The sequence below is a fragment of the Struthio camelus genome, chromosome 3 (assembly GCF_040807025.1).
Source record: "Struthio camelus isolate bStrCam1 chromosome 3, bStrCam1.hap1, whole genome shotgun sequence".
Classification (NCBI taxonomy): Eukaryota; Metazoa; Chordata; class Aves; order Struthioniformes; family Struthionidae; genus Struthio; species Struthio camelus.
The window spans coordinates 123524697-123552689 of record NC_090944.1 but is presented as its reverse complement, the minus strand read 5'-3'; the positions used below and the strand labels follow the sequence as shown (position 1 = coordinate 123552689).

The 27993-nt window shown below is 40.9% G+C and overlaps 1 protein-coding gene across 6 annotated transcripts in view; it reads right to left on the bottom strand.

Moving 5' to 3' along the window:
• Positions 1-27993, bottom strand: part of CLIP4 (CAP-Gly domain containing linker protein family member 4) — a 55607-nt gene that overhangs the window by 13482 nt on the left and 14132 nt on the right. For 2 of the 6 annotated variants that reach the window (XM_068940090.1, XM_068940095.1), the window contains exons 1-10: positions 20750-20860; positions 17063-17120; positions 16329-16475; positions 12598-12737; positions 11602-11695; positions 10472-10633; positions 6867-6985; positions 4457-4693; positions 1393-1528; positions 465-605 (exon numbers count right to left, since the gene is read on the bottom strand). In XM_068940090.1, coding sequence (XP_068796191.1) covers positions 465-605; positions 1393-1528; positions 4457-4693; positions 6867-6985; positions 10472-10633; positions 11602-11695; positions 12598-12737; positions 16329-16461 — 1162 coding nt within the window. In that variant the 5' untranslated portion in view covers positions 16462-16475; positions 17063-17120; positions 20750-20860. Of the gene's footprint in view, positions 1-464; positions 606-1392; positions 1529-4456; positions 4694-6866; positions 6986-10471; positions 10634-11601; positions 11696-12597; positions 12738-13332; positions 13463-13543; positions 13933-16328; positions 16476-17062; positions 17121-19848; positions 20568-20749; positions 20861-27993 lie in introns of those variants that run through there. The other 4 variants (XM_068940089.1, XM_068940094.1, XM_068940093.1 and 1 more) reach the window with 3 other exon arrangements.

The window sequence follows — 27993 nt, the reverse complement described above, 5'->3', positions numbered from 1 at the left end:
CACTATAACTAACATCTCGGAAAAAGTTTGAGTTTCCCTGGCTCAGCTTCACGATGGCTGAGACTCAGACAAAAGCATCATAATTTTAGCAGAACTGGTCGAAGGTTTGTTTGACCACATACCTCACCTGAGCAGAGTTACCTGCTTATGCAGAGTTACTGAGAAACACAGAAACTGGCATAGCATACCTGACTTGTAGAGCAAGTAACATAAAACAGAAAATTCAGACCGTAATTGTGCAAAGAGGCTGTTCCTGTAAGGACGGGACAACTATGCACAATATCCTAGCAGTACCAATTTAAAGGTTAGTTAACTTCCATTAATAAGAATATTTAGTTACTAACGATCTTATTACCTTCTCATACCAAGTGATGACTAATTCCAAGCAAGTTTTACAGGATTGGTGCTAATTCTTGAAGATGAGTATCTCTCTATCCTGTCTCGATATACACGAAAACACTCACCAGAATTCACTTTGGAAGTTACATGGGTCACATCTATTTTCTTGGATTTAACCAAAGGTGAAGACCGCATGGAAGAACTTCGTACAGAGCTTTTTTTGTGATCAGAAGTCTTGCTTATTTTAGAAAGAGGTGCAAAGATACCTGGAGAGAAAATTATATATGCCAGAAGAGAACCAGGGACAATATTAATATGACAAAACTGACTGCTATCTCTTAGATCAATTAATCTAGGTATTTTTTCAGCCATGACCATGGCTTGCTGCGCTCCCAAACCACTTGTAACACAGGAAGTTCTAGCTCAAATGGAACAGTAACACTAAAAGATATACGAAACAACTGGACCAAAGTAACCCAGAAAGTCAGTAAAACTATCTATTAGAATCTCCTTTTTACCCCAATGGTAGCATTCTGTCTCCATTGTTACAAAATACAAGATCTTGTGCATCATGAGTGTTAATGAAATATCAATGAAAATGATACATACATGTGAATTTTATAAACCAAAGACAACCAGATTAAATTCTTTTGAGGCTCAGGCTGGGAGTTTAAAGCAACTATATGCAACTATGTGCTCTCTCAAAAAAGAAGGCAAAGCAAGTAAAGAAACACTGCCACTACTGTTACAAGAAAAACATATAGCTTCAATGATACAGATAGAAAAACAGGAAAGATTACTATCTCAGCTTCAAGGAATTATCAGAAATTTTGACTGGTTTGGGTGTTTTGTTTTGTTTTGTTTTTTGCAAACAGCCAAAAAATTAGGAATAGTTAAAAGAATGAATAAAACAAACTAAGCACTGCAAGGAAAAGCACCAGAATTAGTTTTCTGTACGTTTTCTTCCAAAGGGGTCTTATCTTCTCATACATCTTTTTCAAAATTCAGATTATAAAAAAAATGTAAGCCTTATAAAAAATATAAAGGTTATACCGCGTTTTGGTGCGCACTTGAAGTACTGCACTTTTCCAACACTTCCGTTGTTCTTTCCTTCTGGTTCATCTAGTTCTATGCCAGCCCACTGGCCACTGGCAAATTCAGTTGTGCCGCAAAATCTTAATGTACCAACCTAAAGCAAAAAGTATCAATGTAGAACGACTTTGTTAAACAAGTATTGCTCACAAGAATATAACATAGATCTTGAAGGAGACAGTAAGTCACCTCCAAGTTTTTGATCAGAACAGACAGGGAAACGCAAACATAATAGTCTCCTGACTACTGACCTCCCTTTCTTTCAAGGCCAGCTAATGCGTTTTCCAAGACATACTAGTCCTTTTGTGTAAATTTTATATTGAACTAAAGCAGTGGTTATTGACAGCTCTCATAACAAACAAGAATTAGACAGTAAGCACCACTGTACAATACAACTCCAAATCAGAAAGGCGCAGCAGTACATGTATGCCTAGGCATACATGTTTTATTTTCACTGTCTTCCATGAGGATACTGAGGGAAAAGTGATATAACATCTTGCTGAACTGGAGAGTCCATTGAAATACTAGATTTTAAATTCTATAAATATATTTATATACGCATATATATATGCACACACACAGGGCGCAGAGATTAAAGAGTAAACACTGCCCTCAGAGAAGACTTAAGGTTTTCTTTGAAAAAGTTTTGTTAAGTCTTTTATTCCCTCATTATGATTAAACAAAATTTAAAAATCCAATAAATGTTTTATGCATTCTGCTGCTGTTTTAATATATATTATGTAGACTCCGAACAGATCAGAAAAATCAAGAAAATCAAGACAGACCAGTCTTGCTGGTGGAACTCAATCTCCACGTTACAGGCTTATGCACTTCAATCAAATGTGAGAGGAATAACTAGCGGAGATACATTTAACATTTGATTTAAATTAAATTTTTTAATCTGATTTTTAAGTTAGTTTTTCCTAATGAAAGCTTTTTGTCTCTCAGTTGCTCAGTTTTCACTGTCTCATGTGACCTTAATACTACTAGTTTATTTTTTACTATGTTTTCACCGTCTAATCCAGCCTTCAGAAAAAGAATAAGCAGACAGAAAATATTTTTTCTCTACTATAAAAACCCTTCAGCTTCGCTTTTTTAATGTTCTCTAAAGAACATACAGGCAGGCAGGTATATGACACTGATCCACACCCAGACGTTTCGGCTGCCAAGCCACAGATGGAATTCAGCCTGCGGAAGCTAGGCGAGTGGCCTACCAGATTCCTCCGCGCTCCAGGCACCATCCAAAGAGCTCTTACTGAGCAAAGGGAGGAGGAGATAGTAAAGCTGGGGCTCCAAACTCCTCTGCTCCTTTCTTTCAAAAGTTGCTACGATCCCCTGACATGTCACATCTAGGGCGTGGGAAGTATGGTAGAAACCAGAGAAAAGAGCTAAAGAAAAGAACTCCCAGCTATTGGTTTCCCTGCAACCCCAGTTCACTGAGTCTCCTTTCAGATAACATATCATCTACCAAAGTAGAAGCAGATGAAGCTGAGCAACCCCAAATCACATACATATACAGCCCTGCTTATATAGATTTCTACCCTATAAAACAACTAGAATGGCACCTGAAGTTGGAATCAGGAGAGGAAAGTACTATCCATTTTCCCTCCAGCATCTACCAGGCTTGGCTCTCATTCCAGCTGCCTTAAAGCTGTATGTTAGGAGACTGCAGAAGCAGGAAAGAGAACAGGTATCCATAAACTCCGCTCAGTGCTGCTGTTCAGTACCCTCCTTCCAGTTTCTATGTTCTCCAGAAGCGAGAAATGATCCAAGGTGAAGAACTGGGTACCATTTTGATCATCCTGTCCTCACATTTACTCCACCCTGCACACATTTATGAGTGTGAACAGGGAGGAGGAAACATTGTTATAGTAGATTCTTACCAAAAAAAAAAAAAAAAAAAAGCCACTAAACTCAGAAAACTTCACTGATATACAGCAAGCACACGATAGTACAACGGTACTAAAGGCTCGCTCTTGGAGGTGAAATGCACAGAAGTACTAACTTCTTCCCTTTCTTGCTATATAGCCTTTATTAACTTGTAGCTAATTATTAGCTCCCCTTGCTTTGTACATATTCCAGTTAACATGCCTTCTGCATAGCTAGTGATTCCTTCCCTTTTCCTGACCCTGTGTAAAGAGCACACCAAATAACAATACATAATGGACTGCTTTGGACTCTCAGGGGAGTTCACTTTAATTGTAGTAAGTACAAACCTGGAGTTACATTAGAAAAATGCTTAAAGGCACACATTGCTATGCAAACATAGAATTTTGCTTGCAAATGCCTTCAATACTTGCCAGAAATATATCTGAAATCTTCAAGAAAAAAAAATACTAGCACTCCTAAATCATTTCAAAGTCATGCTTTGAAAGCAAATAAAAGATGTAAACACTAACTGCAATAATACCAATGTAACATTTTTCAAATACGGTTTTTTAAATACGTCTTAGCAAGTTAGCTTCTTAAAAGGTATTCAAATTTGAGCTAGACCTGTATTAACACTTCTGCAGAACCATATAGCAATCCCTTTGGCACACAGCTGCTTCAAGGATTTTAGCTGCATTGCACCAGTGAAACTGGGTTACTACAGGCTAAGCAGGATTAAGTTTTTTCTTTTCCTGCCTTCTGGAAACTAACACGGGTAACTCACGAACGCATACTTGTAATGTTGAAAGCTGGGCAACTCACAAAGCGCTCTGTAAATTTTATCATCGTTTTGGAGTGATAGCTAAAAAGTTAATGAAAACTAAGCCATGCTTATGCATTGTAATGGGCTATTAAAAAATCATTTGCAGAGCAAAATGCAGACCTTACCTGCCAAAACAGCTTTTGATACTAGTGAAAGACTTCAGCACGTACCATCCTTACTAAAAGGCTTTCTGTAACCAGATCCTCACTGCCCTCCAGAGTTCATACCCTCCAGAAAACGTTTTAGACCTTCAAATTTTCAATATGTTTCCAAAGGGTCAAACACATTTCCTGTCCAGAAATTATGAGGGTAGCATCAATTTACCCATCATACCTTCTGTCCTGCAATAACAACACGATCTCCCAGTTTTAGGCCAAGTGATAAAAGCAGGGCCTTGCCCGTGATATGATCATAGTTTGGAATCATGGCTTTTGAGATGTCACATGAGAGAGGCACTGCATCCAGCAATATCTGCTTGATTTCTTTTGCACTGGCTGCTGCATCTGCCATTTCCAGTGGCATATCTACTGGATCAGGAACCACATCTGCTGGAATCTGCCCTTTGTCATTCTGCAGAAACGTAGCACAGGACAGGATTTAACGCTATGACGAGATAAACCCGATTAGGCAAAAAATAACAGTTTATGAAGTATTAAATCATCTTCTTTAGATATTTTCCATAGAATATAAACAAGTATAAAAACATCCACGTTTTGAAATATGGGTGCCAAAAGATTAGACACATAAATTAACATTTATACCATCCTAATTTCAAAGGTGCTAAGACCCCAACATTTTTAATCTTAAGAACATTCTTAGTACGCAAGACATATTAAACAAAAAAAAAAGTTTATATCTGTGTACCTGATCACAGATTCGGAAAAGTAAGCAAGAATTCTGGTCTATAACACCAATTTAAAAAGTAGGGTTAACACCTCCCAAAGAATTTATCTCTTCCCAGTGCATAGTTTAAGCTTTGGTGAGGCTTATTTCAAATATAAGATACACTTTTATTAATATATACAGCAAATAAAGATGGTGTCTCTAATAAATACTTGAATAAAGTGGTTCATGTTTATTTACATATAGACTATTCCATAAGAATGAATTCCACGAGGACAAAAAGTTCTTAGCGTCCAAACTCTTCCCCTTACCACAGGGCAGTAACTGCAGCGCCCCATACATCCCACATGACACCTGCCCTAGGCCAGCAGCAGTAGAGTTCTGGCTGGTTGGCACTTAACCCTAACTCAGTAACCGCCCAGACAGCAAATACACTGTTGGGCTGTCCAGCTGCTACAAGTTCTACCCACACTTTCGTTGCTGAAAGCCTTAGTAAAGACCTTCTGCCATCTGCCAATTTTTATAAAGTCTGTGGAAACATAATTATCTCAAATTCTTCCAAATTTGTCTGAACTGCCCCATTGTATTCGGAAATTCCTGGGAGCTCAAAGAGAAGAGCGAATGACAGACAAGATGATGTATGTTTTGTTTACTTAAAAACAGACTAAAAGCTCAACCTTTTCTGGGCTCCCTATAAAGTCTCCCTGTGTCAATCCTGGAAAATTGCAATCCTGATTCAGCACTTTCACTCTGCTGTCCTCAAATAAGCAAACTCTACACACTGTCTCTGGTCAAAGTTTTATTGCAGTATTGAAGATTTAAACAACTACCATTCTTTACAAATCTACAGCGATTCTGTAAGCAAAAAGACAGCCCCATTCAAGTCAGCGTACCTTAAAAATAAGATAGGGCTGGGTTAAGGTTGGGTGGGGTGTTTGTTATTGAGTTTGCAATCATCACAGCAGCTATGGTTTGTGTCACAGCAGCCCTGCAGCGTGACACAGGTAGGGGGGCAGAGCAGAGGCAAGAAGAAGCAGGCAAGAGTGGGCAGACGTACAGGACTGCTTTTTTCAATGGCAGAACCAACTTCATGCCACATCACAATGTCTGTGGAACTGCAACGATAGTACTTCCTGTAACAATCGACTCTTAAAATACAGGTGCCATACAGTTTGGAACAGATACATGAACGCTTCATAATGGGGCAAAGATGACAAACACAATTTTCAAAGAAATCTTCACTGAATATCATGCAGAAGTGGCTGAAAAACGATGTTCCAGAAGATTTCACGTCATCACTGGTACATAAAATAAGAACTTTTAAGTACCATTAAAGCAGTTATAATTTCTCATTAAAAAGACTGAATTTGAAATGGAGAACTGACATACTGCCTACACTACAAAAATCAAACAAGATTTGTGCCTAGACACCTACAGCAGCATTTTCCACTGCAACTCAGGGCTATCATCTGGTTAGTAAGTGGAGCAGTTAATGTTTCTCCATTATCAGTTATTTACACTAAGACTGAGATTACTACTGCATTTCTGGAGGTCACAGAATGCACTCCTGTATTTCTGAAAGGTCCGCCTCCGTGTTGCAAGACACACAGGAGCATTAATTAAAAATTCAGGTAACAAATAAAAAGAGCATCTTGACAGCTATTTAAATTAATTAGCTGGACCATGACATGAAAACACAAACTGTAACACACAAATATGACACAGCAGACAAAATCATCCACTACAAATTACAAATAACTTTTCAGAGACACTGCGTATAAATATGTTCTAGCTAACCAAAACCCTGAAACACTGTTCCACTCTTCCAGCTGTTTCTTTCCCAGATAATCAAACCAATTAATTATTAGCCTTTCACTGTATCTGTAATCTAACACCTTACCCTAAAGGCAGGATTTGCTCCATGTTCCAGTAAACACTTGACAGATCCTGTACATAGGTTAAATGCAGCGATATGCAAAGCTGTTCCAAAATCAAAGTCACTGCAGGTGGCATCCACATCTACAATTAAGCATCACAGATGAGGGATGTAAATCTGTCACTTGAGAACATTTCACCCAACACATTCCTTCACAGGACATTTATGTTTATGTTTTATGTTAATGTTTATACAAAGGCACCATTAATTGTAAACTGAACGCAGATGAGAAGTGACTCTACCTAGAACAACCCCCCTAACTGTATCTGTCTATTCATATCATAAACTAATACAGAAAATTAGTATTTTCTGTACTCAGTTCTGTACTCATTTATTTTCATTCATTTTTATAATACTGGTGACTTAGCTGTCAAATTGTTGCTTAGTACAATGCCCCATCTACTGTGCTAAAATTAAAAAGTTTGCAACTGCAGGCTTGTGTGTAAATTAATAACATTTCAGATTCATATTTATACCATCTATATAAAATAAAATATGTTTTCAACAAGTCCTTTCCCTTTGTGAGCAGGTAATGGGGCAAGAGGAAACTGATTCTACCTCTGCTTTATACTGCCTTCATTACTAATGACCAAGAATGAAGTAAGTGCTAGCAATTTTTTAAAATGCTGTTTCCAAAGAACTAAACTGAGAAGGGTCTTGGACTGACGGTTTGTAAAATGTAGTACTGCATTTGACTGAAACACTTTCAGTCTATTATATGTTTCCATTGATTGACAGGTTTTCCCAAAATATGCTTCAGCCTGTTATGAAGTTATTACTGTTCTGGAAGATTTCAGTTTTAAAGTCTGTTTACTCTTGAGCTCTTCTCCTAAAGCACACAAAAGAGACGTCAGTTAGGGTCAATCATGTATATGACCATTCACTAAAAACAGCAACTGATTTCATATACACATCAAAAGCCTACAAATATTAGCAGTAACACTTAGATTTGAAATACTGGCCAGGAACATAAAACTTTCCATCCCTGGGCAGTAGAGTCTCTTAGTATTTGCCAGTTACAGTCTCTGTCCCAGAAAAACACTAGGCCTTCTCACAAAGTGATAAAAAAGTATATTCCTACTGCATCAACAGTCTTACATAGCTATACTGATATAGAAGATATATATCAACTTTATACGTACTGATAAAGACATATTCAGGATTTAAAGAGATCAAAAATAACAAACTTTGGATCACGTTTTGACAGTCGTGCAAGTGCACCAATGGGAACACCAATTTAGTAATTCTAAAATTAACTGGCTCATACATGACAGAAGACTGCATTGCATGATGTTAACACTACCTCAGCTATGAATGCAGAAGATCCCTTTATATATAAAATGTCAAAAGACCATTACCAGTTTAAAATTGGGTAGAAGACGGTTTCAATGGCTTACAGCCACTGAAATTTCCATATTTAATAAGGCCATCAACTGGGTATTTTCTACATATCTATGAACTGATTTTCAGAAATATTGATCAATAACATCAGCTACTGAGTCAGCAACAGCTGCATGTACTCACTACCCTTTATTCTAAAAAGACGCTGATGTCTTTGTGGATTTTTTTTTTTTTTTTAATTAGACTACTGTCACTTCCTCAGACTTGCAAGCTTCATGCTTGGAGTTTTTGAACACTATTGTCTACAGCATTTTTCTAGGACTAAGTTTGCATAATACAGATGACAGAAAGAAACACATATATATGAAATGCTAAATTTATCTGGCATCTTAGTCAGGTAACCTATTCAATTCTGTTAAGGGAATAACTACCTTCAAACTATCTGAGGGGAACTTAATATGAAGCAGTAGTTTGTCATTAACAATCCATATGGCTTACAGTCATTGTATAATAGCACCACACAACATTTCTCATTCCTCAAGGCTCAACGATTTTTATATTTAAAAATATTAAAAATCTAAGATCAAACTAGCTCTCTATTTTAACAATTGAAGAGTACACCTACACAAAAAATTGAACTGCAAAACTTCATAAAGGAAATAGTTAAGCAGTAAATCCAAAGAAAACATCTGTGGTACCAGCAGTCTGATGACGGGTGTCTCAGAGTCAGTATACCACTGGCTCAAAAGTTACACACACATTAACAACTATTTTTTCTCCATGTCAGTATAGATCCATCCAAGGTGTATTTGCCTTCTACATATATCCTTCCTGCTCTGCAAACTGCCTGATGAAGAACGAAGTTCAGATTATTCTTTCTATTAATTCAAACCACCAGATGTTTCAATGCCACAGGCAGAGCGAGACATTTTACATATATTTTGAGATAAAAACAATTATCTGTTCTAGTTACTTATCCAGGAGTTGCCAACTGGTAAGGCATTTGATCAGACTAGTTTCCTTCAAATTCTGAGCAAAACCCTGCCCCTCTTGAAGGCACTGCACAGAAGAAGATGAGAACAACAAATGCAAATGAGATCTGAAAGAAGACCTATTCTGCTGGTGCAAGTCACGAAAACTGGACTATAGAAATTTGATATGGGTTTTCTATTGTGCAATCATATTTTGCCTTCTGTTACCAACCTAGGGTTGTTGCCTCTTAAGAAAGTTAAGTCAATAGCAGCTTTGCTGAACAAGTACCTCCGTAACGATTCAAGACATGGTTAAGCAAGCCATGCGTATTCCAAAAAATCTATGTTGATAAACAGCAGAATGTTAAGCTGTAAAAAAGAACTGCTTTTCAGAGTTTTGAGATAAAGTCTTTAGATATGGCTAGACAAAAATGGGCATTAATTATTTTGCCAAATGGCACAATCAGAAGGGTGTTCAGCAGAACAAACAAATAATTGCACAGTTTTACTATTAAAATGTGCTTACTGGTGTTGATATCCAGACCAAATCAGGAACAAATGGTTTTCTCATTTTCTCATTCACAACCATTTCTATTTCCATTTGCATTACTGTAAATACGACTTCAACAACCAACTCTTCATATCATCATTTCCAAAGGCATATAGGTATTCATTTATGCCAGACACTGAAATCAAACTGTTTCCTAGACATGACCTTCTAGATATTTTGTTTTTAAAAAACAGATAGGTGAGGTGTGAGAAAAACGAGCGTGTCAAAATTGCTTCGGCCAGCAGTCAGTTATCTGTTGCTGCCACATCTCCACCTTTCCTTTCTCCTTCTCCTCATATTTCGAACGTATTTCCTCTCAATGACTAGGGTATCTTAAAAACCCTGAGAATTTACCGGAATAGTTACAACTTCAGTTTTCTGCATCCATTCTCTTATTCCTCAATCAACTACTTAGAATTTTTTCCTGTTTCTTTTCTGTTCTATTATATGCTTCTCTCTCATTTTCTACAAAGCCTCTGATTCCAGATTCTCAATTTTAAAAAACAACTGAGTCAGTACATTCACCACAAAAATTCAGACTAAGAGAAAACGTTGCAATGAAGCTAATTAAAAGAACAAGAAATTAGAAGTTATTTAGGTACAACAGATAAACAAACTCTACCCTTAAAGACCACTACACACCAGCCTGGCATCAAGAGAAGATCAAAATACAGCCTACTACATGAAACAAAGGTAACAATGCCTACCTTTTGGCTTTGCATTTTTCAAAATAACACTAATAAGTTCTGGAACATCAAAGTAAGCAGCATAATGCAATGCATTCATATTTGTCCAGCGGCTGCGTAAACTACTATCAGCACCCAAATCAATAAGCTGTGTAGCAAATTTTACAGCAGTTTCAACATCACCTGCAAAGCAAATTTTGTAATGTATGCATTAGAGATTTATTTACATGATCTCAAACAATATGCTCTATTTAAATGATCTCAAACAATACGCACATGCTTATATGTCACCTATAACGCACTTTAAACCTTAAAGACTACAAAAAACCAATTACTATACGATGTCTTTCCTTTTAGAATTAGGGTGCAAAAATCTTTGCCTTTTATCATAAAGGGCTGAAATCTCTACTCCATTACATATGAACGTTATCTATTTACCTCCAATGTAAATGACGTGTCACCTATCGAAACCAAGGATATTAGTACTTGAAACAGGAGAAAAAAAAAAAAAATGACAGTCCACAATACTAAAGTTTATTTTAACAGATCTTCCACCACCAGAAAAGCTAACCTCTGCCAGACCTCACTCCGAAACTCAGTTCAAATACAGGATCCCTGTTTAGGATCAACATAAAAAAAGCGTAACTGAGAAAACCTAACAGGGATCCTCAAGAGGACAGTTAAATGTGCTGTTCTTTCCAGTGGTTACGATCTTAATAACGCAAACATATTATATGCAACGTTATTTTCACCCCTGTCTCCTTCTGATGTGATCAGGGTGAAAAAAAAAGAACATGCAGTCACCTAAAGGATCTAGTTTCACTGACCTAAGAAAACTATAGATTACTCAGTTCACAGTTTGAAACAGCCTTTGCTACATTAAATATATTTTTAAGCTAGTAATATTGTTTGCAACATTAATACCAGTAACTCGTAATTTTTTCCAGTTGTAACTCCATGTAGTCCTAACTGCCACAATCCTAACCTTGCTACGCTTCTGTATCCTCCCTTCTGATGGTCACTAAAAAACCTAGAACCATGTGCTAAAAAATCTACTGCAAGAAAAAATCCTGTTAAGAGTGGGAGTCACCTCTGTGAATTAACTAGGCTGTATGAATTAACATCTGTACTGATGATGTGTCTTTACTTACCAATACCATGAGCCCCTGATTTGCAAGTGTAATGCAAGAGAGTCATATCAGTCAGTCCATCTCTGTCATTCACATGGCAACCTCTTTTAATGATCTGTGGTGGAGGAGAACAATCACATTTTACCTCTGGCATATCTCTGACATAAGTATTATTCAGTAAGTTATTTCAGCTATATTGACACATGGATTTGTTTGACTGGATACTAACAAAGAAGCCTGCCAGAATACACTAACTGCAGAACTGAGCAACACGCACAAATACAATAAATAGCATTATCTGGATATGATTAACCTTCACTGTTCACAGATTTAAAATCTTCCTTACACTGTTACTTTTAACATACGTTTCACATGCTGAAAAATTAACTGTTTGACTGAACAATAGAAAAAAAAAAAAGATTACTTAACAAGTCTCTCCCCTCCTTCTTTGATCTGTCAACCACTTTTTCAAAAAGCATCCAATATGCTTACCATATCTCTAGCTATCTAGAAAAGCCTGCAATCTGAAGAAAAAAAATAAGAACATAGGGTGGAATTAATAAAAAACAACAGATCTTACAAAAGCAGGCTATTGCAAGTCCCAGAAAGATTTCAGGTCCTAACACATTTTGTTACTTGGAACAGTACTGTTACTGTCCTTAAGGTCAGGCTTCACTGTAACTTTGCGCATCGGAGTTTTAACGATTGCTGTTAAGTAGAAAACCGAAATACCAAGATGGAGAGCATCTAAACTAATAAATGCTTTGAGAAGAAATATTCCATCTCTACCACCTACCCAAACGTTCTGAATTTTTGTCAGTTGTCTTCGCCTTTCCAAATGAAAACTGAAAGCCTTTGGAATACAAGACAGTGACCAGTAACCATATACGAAAAGGCAAAAACAGTATCTGCGTTCATGATCAGTTCTGCTTTTGAATAAACTGTTTTTTAACATTGTCTCTATTATAATATGTCTTTAACACTGAAAGTTTTCGAGGATCTTCATTTCTTCCTCACCTCATTCCCAATAATATCAATGTTCTGCTGGACTTGTGGAACCCACTGCCTTAAGATAGCAAACAGTTCAGAAACTGATGTTTTGGGGTTGAAAAGTATTTCCTGGCAGGCTGCATCATTGGGATCGAAGAAGGAAAACTCTGTTCAAAAAAAAAAAAAAAAAATCACTACATCGCTACATACAACTGTAAGTGCAAATATGCTCTAAGAATACATGAATTTTTCAAATCGTTACTTAAATGTGTGCATGTGTACATATACTGTATTTTAAATTTGCTGAATTTCTTCCAACTCTGCAAAATTATATGAAGATATCTAGATAGCCATGACTATCAGCAGAAGGAATGGAAGCAGAACATACCCTCATCAGCACATGACTGAATAATGGAAAACACTGAACTTTTACCCCCCGCTGCAGCTATCACAGAGTTGCCTTTTAAAAAGGTTTCAAATTAATGTATGATGTCGGTTTGCATCAGTCATAGCTACAAGGCTCTCAGAACAGAGATACAAGCTGAGTAAAATTAGGGCATCAGATATCTGAAACAGGGCTGGGGGTATGACATGGTGTAAACTACCTCTGAATGAATCATCATAACCTTTCCTCAAAAATAGCACACCACGCTTTCAGATTGGATCAAGAAATAAAAGCATGTTTCTCTAACTGCATTTTCTGGAGAAAAGACGACTCTGCCTTGGTCGAGGAGGATCAGGTTAGAGATCTTTTGTCCAAACCTGACATCCACAGGTCCATGGGCCCCGATGGGATGCACCCACGAGTGCTGAGGGAGCTGGCGGATGTTATCACTAGGCCACTCTCCATCATCTTGGAAAGGTCCTGGAGATCAGGAGAGGTGTCTGAGGACTGGAAGAAAGCCAGTGTCACGCCAGGTTTCAGAAAGGGCAAGAAGGAGGAGCCAGGAAACTACAGGCCTGTCAGCCTCACCTCCATCCCGGGAAAGGTGATGGAACAGCTCCTCCTGGAGGTCCTCGCTAAGCATCTGGAGGACAAGAAGGGGATCAGGAGTAGTCAGCATGGATTCACCAAAGGGAAAACATGCTTGACCAATCTGAGTGCCTTCTATGATGGAATGACTGGCTGGGTAGATGAGGGCAGAGCAGTGGATGTTGTCTACCTGGACTTCAGCAAGGCTTTGGACACTGTCTCCCATCACATCCTCACAGGGAAGCTCAGGAAGTGTGGGCTAGATGAGTGGGCAGTGAGGTGGATTGAGAACTGGCTAGATGGCAGAGCTCTGAGGGTTGTGGTCAGCGGTGTGGAGTCAAGACGGAGGCCTGCAGCCAGCGGTGTCCCCCAGGGGACAGTCCTGGGTCCAGTCTTGTTCAATGTATTCATCAATGACCTGGAGGAAGGGACAGAGTGCACCCTCAGCAAGTTTGCTGATGATACTAAACCGGGGGGGAGAGGCTAACACACCAGAAGACTGTGCTGCCTTTCAGAGGGACCTGGACAGGCTGGAGAGCTGGGCGGAGAGGAACCTCGTGAAGTTCAGCAAAGGCAAGGGCAGGGTCCTGCACCTCGGGAGGCATAACCCCATGCCCCAGTACAGGTTGGGGGCTGACCTGCTGGAAAGCAGCTCTGCCGAGAAGGACCTGGGAGTCCTGGTGGACAACAAGTTAAGCATGAGCCAGCAGTGTGCCCTTGTGGCCAAGAAGGCCAATGGGATCCCCTGGGGTGCATTAGGCAGAGTGTTGCCAGCAGGTGGAGGGAGGTGATCCTGCCCCTCTCCTCAGCCCTGGTGAGCCCACACCTGGAGTACTGTGGCCAGTTCTGGGCTCCCCAGGACAAGAGAGACATGGCACTCCTGGAGAGAGTCCAGCGGAGGGCTACAAAGAGGATGAGGGGACTGGAACATCTCTCCTCTGAAGAAAGGCTGAGAGAGCTGGGCCTGTTCAGCCTGGAGAAGAGAAGACTGAGAGGTGACCTGATCAATGCATACAAGTATCTGAAGGGAGGGTGTCAAGAGGATGGGGCCAGACTCTTCTCGGTGGTGCCCAGCAACAGGACAAGAGGCAGCAGGCATAAACTGAAACACAGGAAGTTCCATCTGAACATGAGGAAAAACTTATTGACTGTGAGGGTGACAGAGCACTGGAACAGGTTGCCCCGAGAGGTTGTGGAGTCTCCTTCGCTGGAGATCTTCAAAACCCGCCTGGACGTGAACCTGGGCAATACGCTCTAGAGGACCCTGCTTGAGCAGGGGGGTTGGACTAGATGATCTCCAGAGGTGCCTTCCAACCTCAACCATTCTGTGATTCTGTGATTTTCTTGATTCAACAAGAATGAAAAAGGAGGATCTCTTCATTGACACTTAGCATGAATTTTGATTTGCATCTAAATTGTAAAAAAACAAAACAAAACAAAACAAAAATTCATCTCCCTGCACTATACAACATGGACTTCTTAACCTAAGTCCCAGGCATTGACACAGATCTACTAATTTACCTACTAATGTTTAACCTCTGCCTGGACCTCAGTTGATTGCACGCTGAAAGCCATGAAGGAAATCCAATACCAGTCAACAAGATTAACGATCTTATATGACATGTATGATTCTTACTTTGCCAGGAAGCTTTGTAGCTACTAACCTGAACTTCAAACTATATATCAGAAATCAACTGTAGCAGACTGTTACAACCAGCACGCGAGGATAAAAAAAAAAAAAAAAAAAAAAGAGACTATAGGCATAACAATCATCCTAAGTGCTTAATAGCTGATCAGCTGCAATGTTTCTAAGAGCAAACCAAAGAAATGTTTTAGAAAAATCTCTTAAAACAAGAAGTTCCATAAAAAGTAAATGTTATCTTTATCTAGAAGAAGAATTTGGTGGAAGAAGGTTAAACCTCAACAGACGAAATACTCTTAGTCATTACACCACTAGCTGTCCTCTAGCCTCATGTACAAGTACATACATAAGCATTTTTAAACATACTCTAATAAAGAAGTGACCAGCACACTCCAACCACAAAATTCTAAGGAACAGTCATATAGAAGTATAGCTATATAAACTAAGAAATAAATTTACTGTTTCATATGTAACAGTGCCTTCCTGTAAGAGGAAGTCTTTTTATTCACTGAGCAGGCATAGATCAGACAGATATTACTGATACTGATCTGCAAATATCACAACATAGCAATGTTTAAAGAAGGATGAAAGGAAAATTTTTCTAGGAGAAAAGAAAGCAGAATGGAATAAATTATGGAAGTACTTAAGGCAGAAGAGGACAGACAAAAACATTACGAGAATATGGGCAAACTGTATAAAGATGCACGTGTACTACAAACATATCACTTGGAACTCTTAAATTCCCAAACCCATGCTAACTCATCAAATGGGTCTCAGGAGCGCTAAGTCTACCAAAGATAGAACATTAGGTCAGGTGCATTTATGTCTTCTTAAAATAGTTGACCGTTGTAATCAACGCATGGGGAAAACAGAGACAGAGAGAGTAATTTTTAAAGGTGTCTAGACATCATTGATGTCTTCCACAAAATCCAAAGGCATTACAACTTTACTGACTCTTTGAAAACTTTACCCACAGAGACATTTTAATATATTACATACTGCGTTGAGTCATCAGAGATTTTTTTCAACAAGTAATAAAATTTGGAATAAATTAAGAGTTTATAATTTTCCTTTAAAAGAATTATTCAAATTTATTCTCTGTCAAAGTAGCTTCACAAATTCATTTTCTGTTGAAGTACATACCACAGTCTGAAGGCATTGGTGCTGCAGCAACAGAGAAAGTAACAGATGATTCTGAGCTTGGGAATAAAAACTGATCTCTTCCAATGAGGGAATCTCCTTCTAAGGAAGGTTCTGGGAGATCCTCTATGGTCATCTTCCAGTAACCCACTTTAACAGGAGCAAAAAAATGAATAAATAACCTTGTCAGAAATACTGTGGACTAGTTCCACCAGGATGAGATATAATGTACAATGAAGTTAAAATTGTTTCTTTTACAAACATGCAAAATATTAATACTGCAATACTCTTACAAGCTAGTAAAATGTATTTATTACTAAAAGCTAGTAGATTAAGTAGAGTGTCAAGGATATCCAACTTCCAGTTGTGACTTCATCACTGATTTTGCATGTTGTTAATGGTAAACAGGAAATTTCTCCCAGTTTTTCCACTTCGGCACTGAGCAAAACAATAACGTGACAGGTAGAAGGCACACAGCAATGTTTTACACCTAAGTGAAAACGTGAAGCATCGAGTGCTGTTCCCCATATGCAGCACTTCTCTTTCCCTCCTTCACTGTGAATGAGAACACTCACACTACCAACTACTGCTTTCTCCTCTTTTCAAATTCTCATCACTTTAATCTTCCCACACAAAGCTGCAAACAATTCATCGCTGAGTGATTCATTCCTGAACTCATGATTCTTTATCAGTTCCTTTCCCAACCTCTCCCTTCTGTTTTAAAATAGCATACTCACCACAGTGTTATAACCTCCACTCTAGTGTTCCAGTCAACTTTTCAAGCCTTTCAGCAACCTAGAAGAGAGAAGAACAAAAATTAAATGGCCATATAATTCTAGTCGCGTTTTCGAAGAACCAGGCCAAGCTACATTCTAGCTAACAGCTCATATGCTAAGATCAGAGGAGAGCTGGCTGCCACTTGTAGGACAAGATATCTACCTGAGCAAATTCAGTAAGAAACAGAGAAGAATACTATTCTTAATCAAAACTGACATTACTGAATTACATCTCTCAGCTGAAAAACTGAAATTCTGTATCGTGAACTTTCACGATTATATACGCCATCCTCAGAATGGAAGCAGTACTTCTACTACACACGCTAAAATTCGTATTCTGGAGATTGCTACACAGTGCTCTTAACCCAGGAAATCGTTTAGCCAGTCTGCCTGACAGAAAAAAAATTTATAGAGCTTCAAAATATGTTTATCTGTATTAAGTTTAATCCATACACAGTGAGTGAACAGCAAAATAAGAGTAAGTAGAGCATTTTTGAGACTTAAGTGTATCATACATGCATCAAGCTATTTTAATGGACTTATTCTAATATTTCCCAAAATAAGTTTGCCACATTATTTTGGAAGCTCACACAATCTACATGCTAATAAAAAAGACATTTTAACAATGGACTAGGGATGTTAATCTTGAAATAAGTAAATAAAAATCTCCTCTCCTCCTACATAATGCGCAGTTCACTGTTTTCAACTTGGAAAAGCGATCCAGATGAAAAATGTTTGTATTTTTCCAGGTAGCTTATTTCCTCAATCCACTGTAGCTGTAAGACCCATGTGCTGGCACCAAGGGAAGAAGAAGGAGGATGTCACTGTGGAAGGACAGGACCATTTCTTCCCACAGCATTACCAAATTACATGGTTTGGGCATCCTTAGATCTAACACAGCCAAAAGGATCACTCTTTCAATTATTATTTTCATCCAGTAAGGACAAGTTGGAGTTTACATTGTGAATGATTTTATAATCACCACAGACATGACAGCAATGTCTTTCTTTTATCATGGATCGTTTAAAAGACTACTTCGCTAATTTTGTCTCTTTTCTGTGTGACAGTGAAATAGACTTGTTGCCATCTGATATTAGTTCAGAGGCTATCGGGAAAAACAAAAACCAAAAAACTTTTCAAGACATGAATCTGCAACAGTTTTTCCACAGGTAACACACTGGAAACTCTCAATAAATGCACAAAGAAAATTAGAATAAGCATGCGTATAGAGGAGATGACAGTTGCATCTGCTCAGTCAGAAAAAAGAAAAGAAAGGAACTCACAGCACTCTTTTCACAGCCCTACTACTGCAACAGCGAAGAAACAAAAGAAACTCAATGAAAAGTTGTCAGATCTTGCTGAACAGATGGAAAACAAGAAGATGGGCACTTCATAAGGTGTGATCATGAAAAGTTTTTGGAACGAGAAATCAGCAGAGTTTCAAAATTAACACAAAAAGACAGTTGCGGACAGAATAGGATCTGTCCTTTTGCAAGGATCCAGGGCACCTTTTACTTTGCAGGGCCAGAGGGGAGAATGCAATCTGTCATGCAAAGGAAAAGAATTCAACACACAAGCTAGCCAAGGAGACAGGGAAACAACCCAGGTTGTTGGATAGATGACATGAAGACCCAAGTGCCATGACAAGTATGCCCACCCACCACCGTAAAGAATAGCTACAAATGTTTAAACAAGTGTTATCAACTCCTGACCTAAGCTGGTCCATCCATACACGGTGAGATTTTAATTCAGATCTAGAAATATATTACCGCGTTGTGACACAGCATTGAACTACTCAATGTCAACACAACCACGTGTTTCACGCCCATGACTACCTCTGGAGATGGCTAGCTCAAACACAAGAACATTGCAACCTGTCAACATGATGCAAGCATACCTGGGAAGGCAAAGGGAAAGTCAAAGGCTGAAAAGAGTTTCACAGAACAGGAAAGACAGAAAGACAGTATCTTCCTAGTGACTTCTGTTCTGAGCAAAAACACAGCTGCCTCAGGTTTTAATAATCCCTGCAATATATGGTCTTAGGGGATGAGACCTAGTGGAATCTCTGGAATAACTTCCAGAAAAGTAATGATTTCCCTATAGAACAGATGATGTTAGTAGGATCAAGAGATCAGGGAGGCAGTAGAAAACAGTAGGAGAAATTCAATGAAAAAAAATGACAGAATTTTCCTTTCCACCGTAACGCCAGACTATGTTACCAGTAAGCGTAGTGTCATGTTACAGCAAGTATGATATTACTATTTGCCAGCCATACGTTGCTGTAACTGAATGCAGTCTGAAAATGAAAGAAAGAAATATCATTAAAAACATATTAAAACCTGAAGGAGTCATCAGATGCACAGGTACTCACATTGGCAAGCCTGAAGAACAAGCACGGGTTTCCCAACATCCACATATTACAAAGAATGTGAATGGTAACTCTATGCATTAAACAAAAAAAAGGTTTTACAATAAGGGATCCAATTTTTTTTATATACTTCAGGTTTTGTAGTTTGAAATTTTATGTTAAAACTTAAATATAAAATTCTCTGGCAACTGCTGCAACAAATGCTTGCACATGTTAACATATGTGAAGCGATAAAATACAATTTCACTAGAGCTTTGATGGCAGAACTTGTCACAAATGTGATGTTATTTTTTACAAAAACCTGTATAACGGGCTACCTATGATCCTAAAGACTTACAAGTGAGAAGGAAAACTAAACAATTCAGAGAATAAGACTCACGTATAAACGGTCTGCTCACGCTGTAAAATTTACAGTACAAGAGATGCATCATGTGTATATAGGCACATTCAAGACTAGTTTCTCAGCTAGAGCGCAAAGCCTTCTTGCAAACTTAGCGCTGTTTTGAGAAGTTCAAAGTTTAAGAGAGTTTTGGTTTCAGAGCTGTCAGCGTTGCCTGTGTTAATTCAAACTTTCGTTCATTTCCTCCTCCAACAAGAAGAAAATGCAGCGAAGATGCTGTGTAAATAATGTTACAGGTTGGGGCTCAGAATGAAACCCTACAGAAAGTTCAGCAGTGCAAATGGCAATGGAGGCCTCCAGCAGCTGCAGCCAACTTTCCCCTCCTCACCGGGGTCGGACGCACGGCGACACTTCAGTAAGATGAAATTACATCTTGATTCCAAAAGGCTGTCACGATCACACAAGTTACATCGCTTATGCTATGTTATGTTACGTTATATGACAACCCACGGAGCAAGACGCAAATCGAGACAAACCAAACCAGCGCGCCGGGGGAGCAAGAAATTAATCCTTCGGGTTCTCAAATCAAAAACTCTCCTTCTAACCTGACCTGCCAAAGAGAAACCCAAGCCCAGTGCAGCCCGCTGAGCGCTGGGGCTCACGGCCGGTGCCAGGACCCGGCCGCGGCCCGCTGACAGGCGCCTGCCGCCGCTCCGACCGCCCGCGCCTCGCGGCCGCCCAACGGCCCCAACGGTCTCGCCCAACGGCTGCCCCCCTCCCCGGCCACCGCGGCTGCCACCCCGCCCCCACCGCCATCCCGGGAGGCGCCTCAGCGCGGAAAGCGGGAGGGGGAGGTGGGTGGAGAGGAGAAGGAGGCCGCCGGTGCCGCGCCCGCCCCGCCGCCAGGCGGAGGGGAAGGCTCGGCTGCCGCCCCCGGTACCTGCTCGCCGCGGGCGGCGCGGGCCGGGCCGGGCCGCTCCCGGGGCCTCCCGCACCCGCTCCGAGCTGAGGGAGCCGAGCGCGAGCCCGGCCCTGCCCCGCCCCCTCCGCCCCCAGCCTATGGGCTGCCGGCGCGGCCCTGCCGCCCCGCCCCCGGCGCGCGCGCGCGCGCTGCCAACGGCCGCCAACGGCCGCCCGGGGAGGGCGCGAGGCCCCTCACGCGTGGCGTTGGCGGCGGCTGCGGCGAGGCGAGGCCGGGCGGCCCCTTTGCGCCTCCGACCCCTTTGCCTTTCCTGCCGGCGCGCAGCAGGCCGAAGGGAACAGAAAGGGTTGCAGGGCCTTTGCCACAGTTAAGTCAGGGCGAGTCAGGTAACGGTAGAGCGGTGACGAAGCTGACATAACCGAAGCGAAAGGAGGGGCGCAACAAGCGGGGTGTTCGGTTGTGCCGCTTCGAAGGCGATTCTCTGCTTATTATTAAACGGAACAAAACCCTGTGCTGGATGTGGCAATGCTTTCTTTCCTTACAGGTGTATATTCAAGTCTGGCTTACCTGTTGCATTCGTTGACTGTGACTCAACTCTGGACGTATTAAACACGTGTCCCCTTTCTCATTTTTTCCCCTTTAGTCTGTAGCTGGTAAAGGTGGTGCAGCGCTGCAGACGGGCGCACGCTGTAACTCAATACAGGGGGGAGCGCACCTGTGCCAGGATAGGCCGAGCTAGAATTTCCAGCCAGCGTTATTAAAAGCTACTGCTATTTAGACTGTACGCTTCTTAAAACATAGACAGTTCTTTGCAGCCCTGCATGATTACAGATGACATTTTAAAATAAACCACCCTTCACGAAGCAGAAGATCCTGTTTCATCCAAAGCGAGTGCGAGCCTGCACTGGAGCAGCATTAACTTGCTGGGTGTGCAGGCAGACTACGGCTCTTGTTTTTCCTAGATGGGGATAGGCCTGGAAACCAGCCAGGATGACTTACAGGACATATCTATCACCTTAATCCATTGCACCTGCCCATGTTCACCCAGCACAGAGATTGGAGCATTTAATAAAGGCAGTGGCATGCCGTGCTCAAAAGTGAAGCCAAGGGAAAATGAAAGGCCCCCAAACTACAGATCAGAGAGCTGTGATCTGTGGACCAGGTAGGAGGCACGGCTAGGAGGATGATATAGGCAGGGGGTGGTAAGACGTAATGCACTTCTTAACCGAGGAGTTCAGGTGCCACATAATCGTGAAAGCTGTAAACTAAAATGCGCGTGCGCTGAGAGCTGTTTAAAGTGACTTGCTCTAAGGTCACACACAAATCACTGGCAGATTTAAGCATAGAACTCAGAAATCCAGACTTCCCAGTTATTTTAGTAACCAGTCAGAGGAGTGAGAGTAGCAGCATACGAGTAGGCTTTTGAGAGGGGTGCTTATCCAGTGCTCTAAACCTAATAAGGATCTCAGTCCAAACATGGGTAATCTCTAAGCAACCCATGCAGTGTTAAACCCATTTTCATACAGCTTGAGCTCAGGCTATTCCAGGGGAATTTGACTTGGATAAAAGCTCAAGCAAGTCCTTCTACATGGTGCTCAATGAGGGTCACCACTAAGTAAATATAACTGATTTTTTGTTAATCAGTTTGTTATTGTTTTTCCTCATATGAATTGTGGAAGGGAGGCAACAGAACAAATGGAATAGTGGTAAAAGTCAAGGACTACAGTGCATTCAAATCACAGAGACTTGAAAATTGAAACATTAGGCATATGGAAGTGCAGTTTTGATAGTAAACATGATCCTAAATGACTGAAGAAGAGCAAAGGTAATTTTTCCATTTCTTAGAAACGTTCCATATTTCAGAAAAGAGCAGAGAAAAGTTGTAACTCAGGAAAACACAGGCCTGCTACATTCACCTCAAAGGCACCTGAGAAAAAGAGTGCGAATAAAAGTATAACTAAAGACAAAGCATGATGAAGTGCGAGCTTTGTGCTGACAGCTAATATGTGCCTTTTGTGAGATGCTTGATTTTTTGGGCAAAGGAAACGTATTAGAACAGATACCAAATAATGGATTTCAGTGAAGTGCCTGAAATGGAAATTACTGGCAATACTGGAGCTAGACTAGAATTTAGAACTGCAACTGAGTTGCTGGCTGAGACAAAGGATATGGTTGCCATCTGCCATAAACCATGGAGAATGTTGTGTAAATGCAAAGGTAACGTAGAATATAAGGATAAAACTGAATCTGAATACATTTTTGTTAGAAAATAAAAGCAGGCACCTAATAAAGCATCTCAGGCTCTAGAATATCCTCCTAGTTGGAGCCGCAAAGGCAAAAATGCAAACGTTTCAGCTCAAAATGAATCTGATGACGTACTGCTGTAGCCACAAAGGATACTAGACACCATTGCCCACAAAACCCCTGCCCATCCCGAGTTCAACCCCCGTTCCCCAGCAATGGAAATTAAAAATGGACAAAGTCTAAAAACCTTATTCTGTACCTTTGCACCATATCCTTTTCAATCTCTTCTGCTTACCAGGATATAAGCCTAAACAAAAGTCTGTTCAGCCTGTCCTGTCCAACTCATTCGGTGGTGCCATAAGCAGCACAGTTGTTTAGCACCTGGGGAACTGGGATGTCCTGAACAACAACTGCAGCAGCTCTCAACGAGTCAGGAAGAAGATGGGGAAACAACGCCTGTGAGCGACCAGTCTTTTTTAAATAAAATGTTATTTCAGTTCTTGTTTCTCCTTGGGGCAGAAATAGTATGTTACTAACCCAGTTCCTTCGTTTTCACACGCTTAATTTCAGAGGGAAAGAATTGTTTAAATGGCTATGGAAGATGCTGCAACTCCAAGTACAACTATTCTAGAGCAAGGATTAGGACAGCAGAGAGGTTTGAAAGTGAGCGTGCTTACATACCGATTTCAGTGCCGCTTTGAATTGCCTGGAAGACAGCCAGCACGTTCAAAAGACGACCTATACTCCAGGAGCTACCCGCGGCGCTGGGTTTGAAACGGGGAAGCTGTGTATCCACCTGCAGTCAGGACATTTCTCTCCTACAGAAAAGGTTACCTGTCCTTGTCACTCACTCCAGCCCCTCCCATCATTTCCCTAGCTGGGCTTTAGTGAGGTGCCTGGCATGGAAATTGCTAGCAATGCCGGAGCTAGACTAGAATTTAGGAGAGCTGCAATGTGGGCAAAGCACAAGCACAAAGGGAAACAGCATTGAGTAGAGTTGAATGGAAAGCACTGGGCTGAGAGGGGTTACTGGTGAAGTCCTGGAGAATCATTCTTGGAACTAATCTTATTTCATATTTCCCTTTAATGGTTTTACATGCCGCCCTTCCTTCCCACTCCCAGCATCAGCTAGCAGGCTCCCTGCAATGTAAATTGTGGTTTCTAGTTTCAGCTAGATGTAGGCAAATGCCAGCTCCTTCCCGTCTACTGCTTTTGGATTACTGATGCTCAGAGCTCCCCTGCCGCCAGTCTAGCGCTTCCTCAAGATCCATCCAGCTCCTCTCACTAGCAGCACAGGCAGTGAAAGGAGAAAATGCCTGGCAGGACTTGCGGCAGGACAGCCGCCCCGGTGCACCACGCTGGCGTGCAGCGGGAGCAGCAGCTGCCGCTCACTAGGCTACGTGCTAGTAGGACATGGTTTACAGAAGCTAGCAGTGCGTACACCATGGCGTGGGACACCCTGGGATAGGAAGCCAAGAGGAATGCTGTATTTAGCTCAGGTTTCAGGGATTCCCTGAGATGCATTAGGTAAGGGAACCCATTCCCCTTCTCCAATAAAAAGCTTTTCTCAGAAATGCTCCACAGCTGCAAACCTTCTTTCACTTGTGAGAACTGGTGTAACCACTGCCTAGAATAATAGGACTGTTCCCTTTTGATTTCTTAATAATAATTCTGGAAATCTGTAGCTGAAGCTTTCTGCTATTTCACACAATTCTTGATCCCAACTCCTACATTTTGGCCAATCACTGTCGTTTTATCTTTTAACTACTGAAACCAGCAGTGAATATACTAGCTATGACAGGCAGCAGGTTTTTAAGTACCCACAAATTTCTTAGCAATAAGAAATGGTGACCAAGGGACCAGAATACATGTTTCAAAAGCAATAAAGGCACACACAAGTATATCTCACAGAACTACTACTGACCTCGAGCAGTGTTAGTACTTGCCGAATTTTCCTCGGCTGCTGCGGGGCATCAGTGTTCAACATCCCTGTACAGGCAGAGCCCTAAAATTAAGTCTATTTAATTTTCTACTAATATTTCTTCCTCTATTAATTCCCTTATAAAGTATTATTACTGCAGAAAGAGGAGCAATTTAAGACTTAAAAGAAGAAAAAAAAAAAACACTCCCTAGTTTCAGTTAACTCTTTGCAACTAAATTTACTTCAAAAAAATGTCCTCTGTGGTATTCCTACTATCCTACCATCATCAGTGTGTTTCCACAGAGGAAACAGAACAAAACTTTGCAAGTAATTCTGCTAGTGATTGCAGAAAGGAGAGAATCTAGTCCATCTCCCTGAACAGTGTCAGCCCTGCAGGAGAAGCTGAAATAAAAAGCAGCAAGTTCTCATTCGTTGACATCAAGACCTACAGATATGACAGGTTCCTGGTTATATTCAATTTGCTGATTTAAAAAAAAAAAAAAAGTTCATTTCAGAGTGAAAGAGCTCTTTAAAGTTGGTTTTATCTCTCAGGCACTCCATGATCTCCCAGCGAACCAAAACTCGATTTCCCTCAAAAGTTATCCACAGGTACACAAACTTTAAGTTTTTAACAAACTGATGCAAGCATTTATGTGCATTCCCCTTTCACATCCTGCAGCCTCTCAAAGCAGTCCCTCATCTTTTTCCTTGAGTCATAATTTTTCAGTTTATGCAATGAGTTCCACACTGAAATTTCATATGGCTTTTACCAACTGACTTTCCCGTTCAATACGTCCCTAAAATCCACCCCACAGTTACCTCCGTGGCTGCACCTCTGGACTCCGAATACCGCACCGCCATCAAGGTTAAGCCCTCGTTCTGCCCCTTTCCTAGGGCACTTCCAGTGCTACTGATCCCACTTTCAAACTTTAGTTTTTATTCTTTAGTTTTTATTACCCTGTGCATCCACTATGCCTGATGGGCTAAACAGTGAGGGCTTTCCCTTCCCTTCAGTCCTTCCCTTCAGGAAGCACTGTGTGACCAGACCATCTGCTCCAACTGAAAATACTGCTCATCTTAACAGTAGGAGTTCCTTTCATTCCTTGCCTATGAAAGGAAGAGCAAACAGATTTTAAACCAAGGCCACATGCACACCTGTCTTACCTAACCCCAGCTGCGCCATGATCGCGACCAAGCAAATCACACGTTGCACAAAGCCTCTGCCCTGCTCCTCCGGCCCCAAGCACCTCCTCCCTCAAGAGAGGGAGCTGAAAGATAAGGGAAATTCTCTCTTAATTATCTCGTCTTTGGTACTTTCCTAAGTTCAGCTCATCAGAAATAGTTTTGTATTGATTTGGGGCGCTTGTAAAACGGCTCGAGTTAGAAGGCTCAAAGCTAACACCACTTAGGCACCCGTGTGAACATGTTTCCCTTTCTGTTTGTGTCCTGTAATGTTGTAAACCAAAATAGTTCTATAGTAACTGCATCGGTAATGCGAACCGCATACAGCATTCAAAAATTACAGACCAGGTTCGTCTCATCCCCTTGCTCTCAAAAATATTGGTTTGTCATTCTCTTCAATAATTACTTCCACCTCGGCTTTTTACCCAAATTAGGTGTTTTGTCTTCTCTTTTGTTGTACGATCAGGAGGTAAAGGCAGTTTCCCTGCATTTTGTTTTTAAGTGCCTCAAACGCTCAAATTAAAATATGCTTAGTAATGAAAACACTGATGACAAAAACACAATTCCAGAAGTGATGAAAACAGGCACAAAGTTTCTGCTCTCTCACAGCAGCTAAAGCTTGGCACAATGTTAAATAGTCACATGGCATATACAAGTAAACTGCAATTACAGGTAGGACAAAACATATGCCTTTTTAAAACATTTTATATTTTAAAGATCTCTGAAATAAACAACACATACATTTCCAGTATGATTTTAATGCATAGCATACTGGAAATAGCTAGAGAAAAACAAATGAAAGTGATATGACAGTCATTCAAAGGAAGAAGGAAGTAAAGTCCTGCACCTGGGAAGGAATAACCCCACGCACCAGCAAAAGCTGGCGGCCAACTGGTTGGAAAGCAGCTGTGCAGAGAAGGACCTGGGAGTCCTGGTAGACACCAAGTTGAACACGAGCCAGCAACGTGCCCTCACTGCAAAGCAGGCCAACCACATACTGGCTGTTTGAGGAAGAACGCGGCCAGCAGGTACAGGGGGGCGATTCTTCCCCTCTACTCGGCGCTGGTAAGGCCCCATCTGGAGATGGTGGGTCCAGGTATGGGCTTCCCAGTCAGAGAGACATGGGACCTGGTGGAGCGAGTCCAGCAAAGGGCCACTGACATTATTAAGGGATTGGAATATCTCTCATATGAGGAAAGGCTGGGAGAGCTGAGACCGTTTAGGTGGAGAAGAGAAGGCTCAGGGAGTATCTTATCAATGTTTATAAACACCTGATGGGTGGATGTAAAGAAGGATGGAGCCAGGCTCTTCTCAGTGGTGCCCAGTGACTGGACGAGAGGCAACAGGCACAAACCGGAACACAGGAAATTCTCTCTGAACATAAGAAAACACTTTCATTGTGAGGGTGGTCAGACACCAGAGCAGGTTGCCCACAGAGTCTGTGGGGTCTCCACCCTCGGAGATGTGCAAAACTTGGACACAGGCCTGAGCAACCTGTTCCAGTTGACCCTGCTCTGAGCAGGGGGTTAGACAACACAATCTCCAGAGGCCCCTTCCAACCTCAACCGTTCTGTGAATCTGTCTTCTTCTGCTTCATCACAGTATTCCAGTGGCTTCTTTAAATTCTCTTCCAGAGTAGGATTGCTCTGGGGTTTGTTTTCTTGAGAGAAAGGGAAGCAGCAATTGGGGGAAGTGGTAAAAAGATGCAACAAGAGGAGCAATTCTGTCCTGGTTTTAGAAGTGATTTGAGGAATGGTTCTTAATTTTTTTCAGAACAGAGTCTATATTTTTAACCTAGTGTGTCTATAAATTTTTTTCTTAGAGTTTTAACCCTTGAATTCATGGAATTAAGAGGACTAAGCCCTACTTGATGAAAAGAAGTAAACTTTTCACTTTTGTGGCTGCAAAGAACACA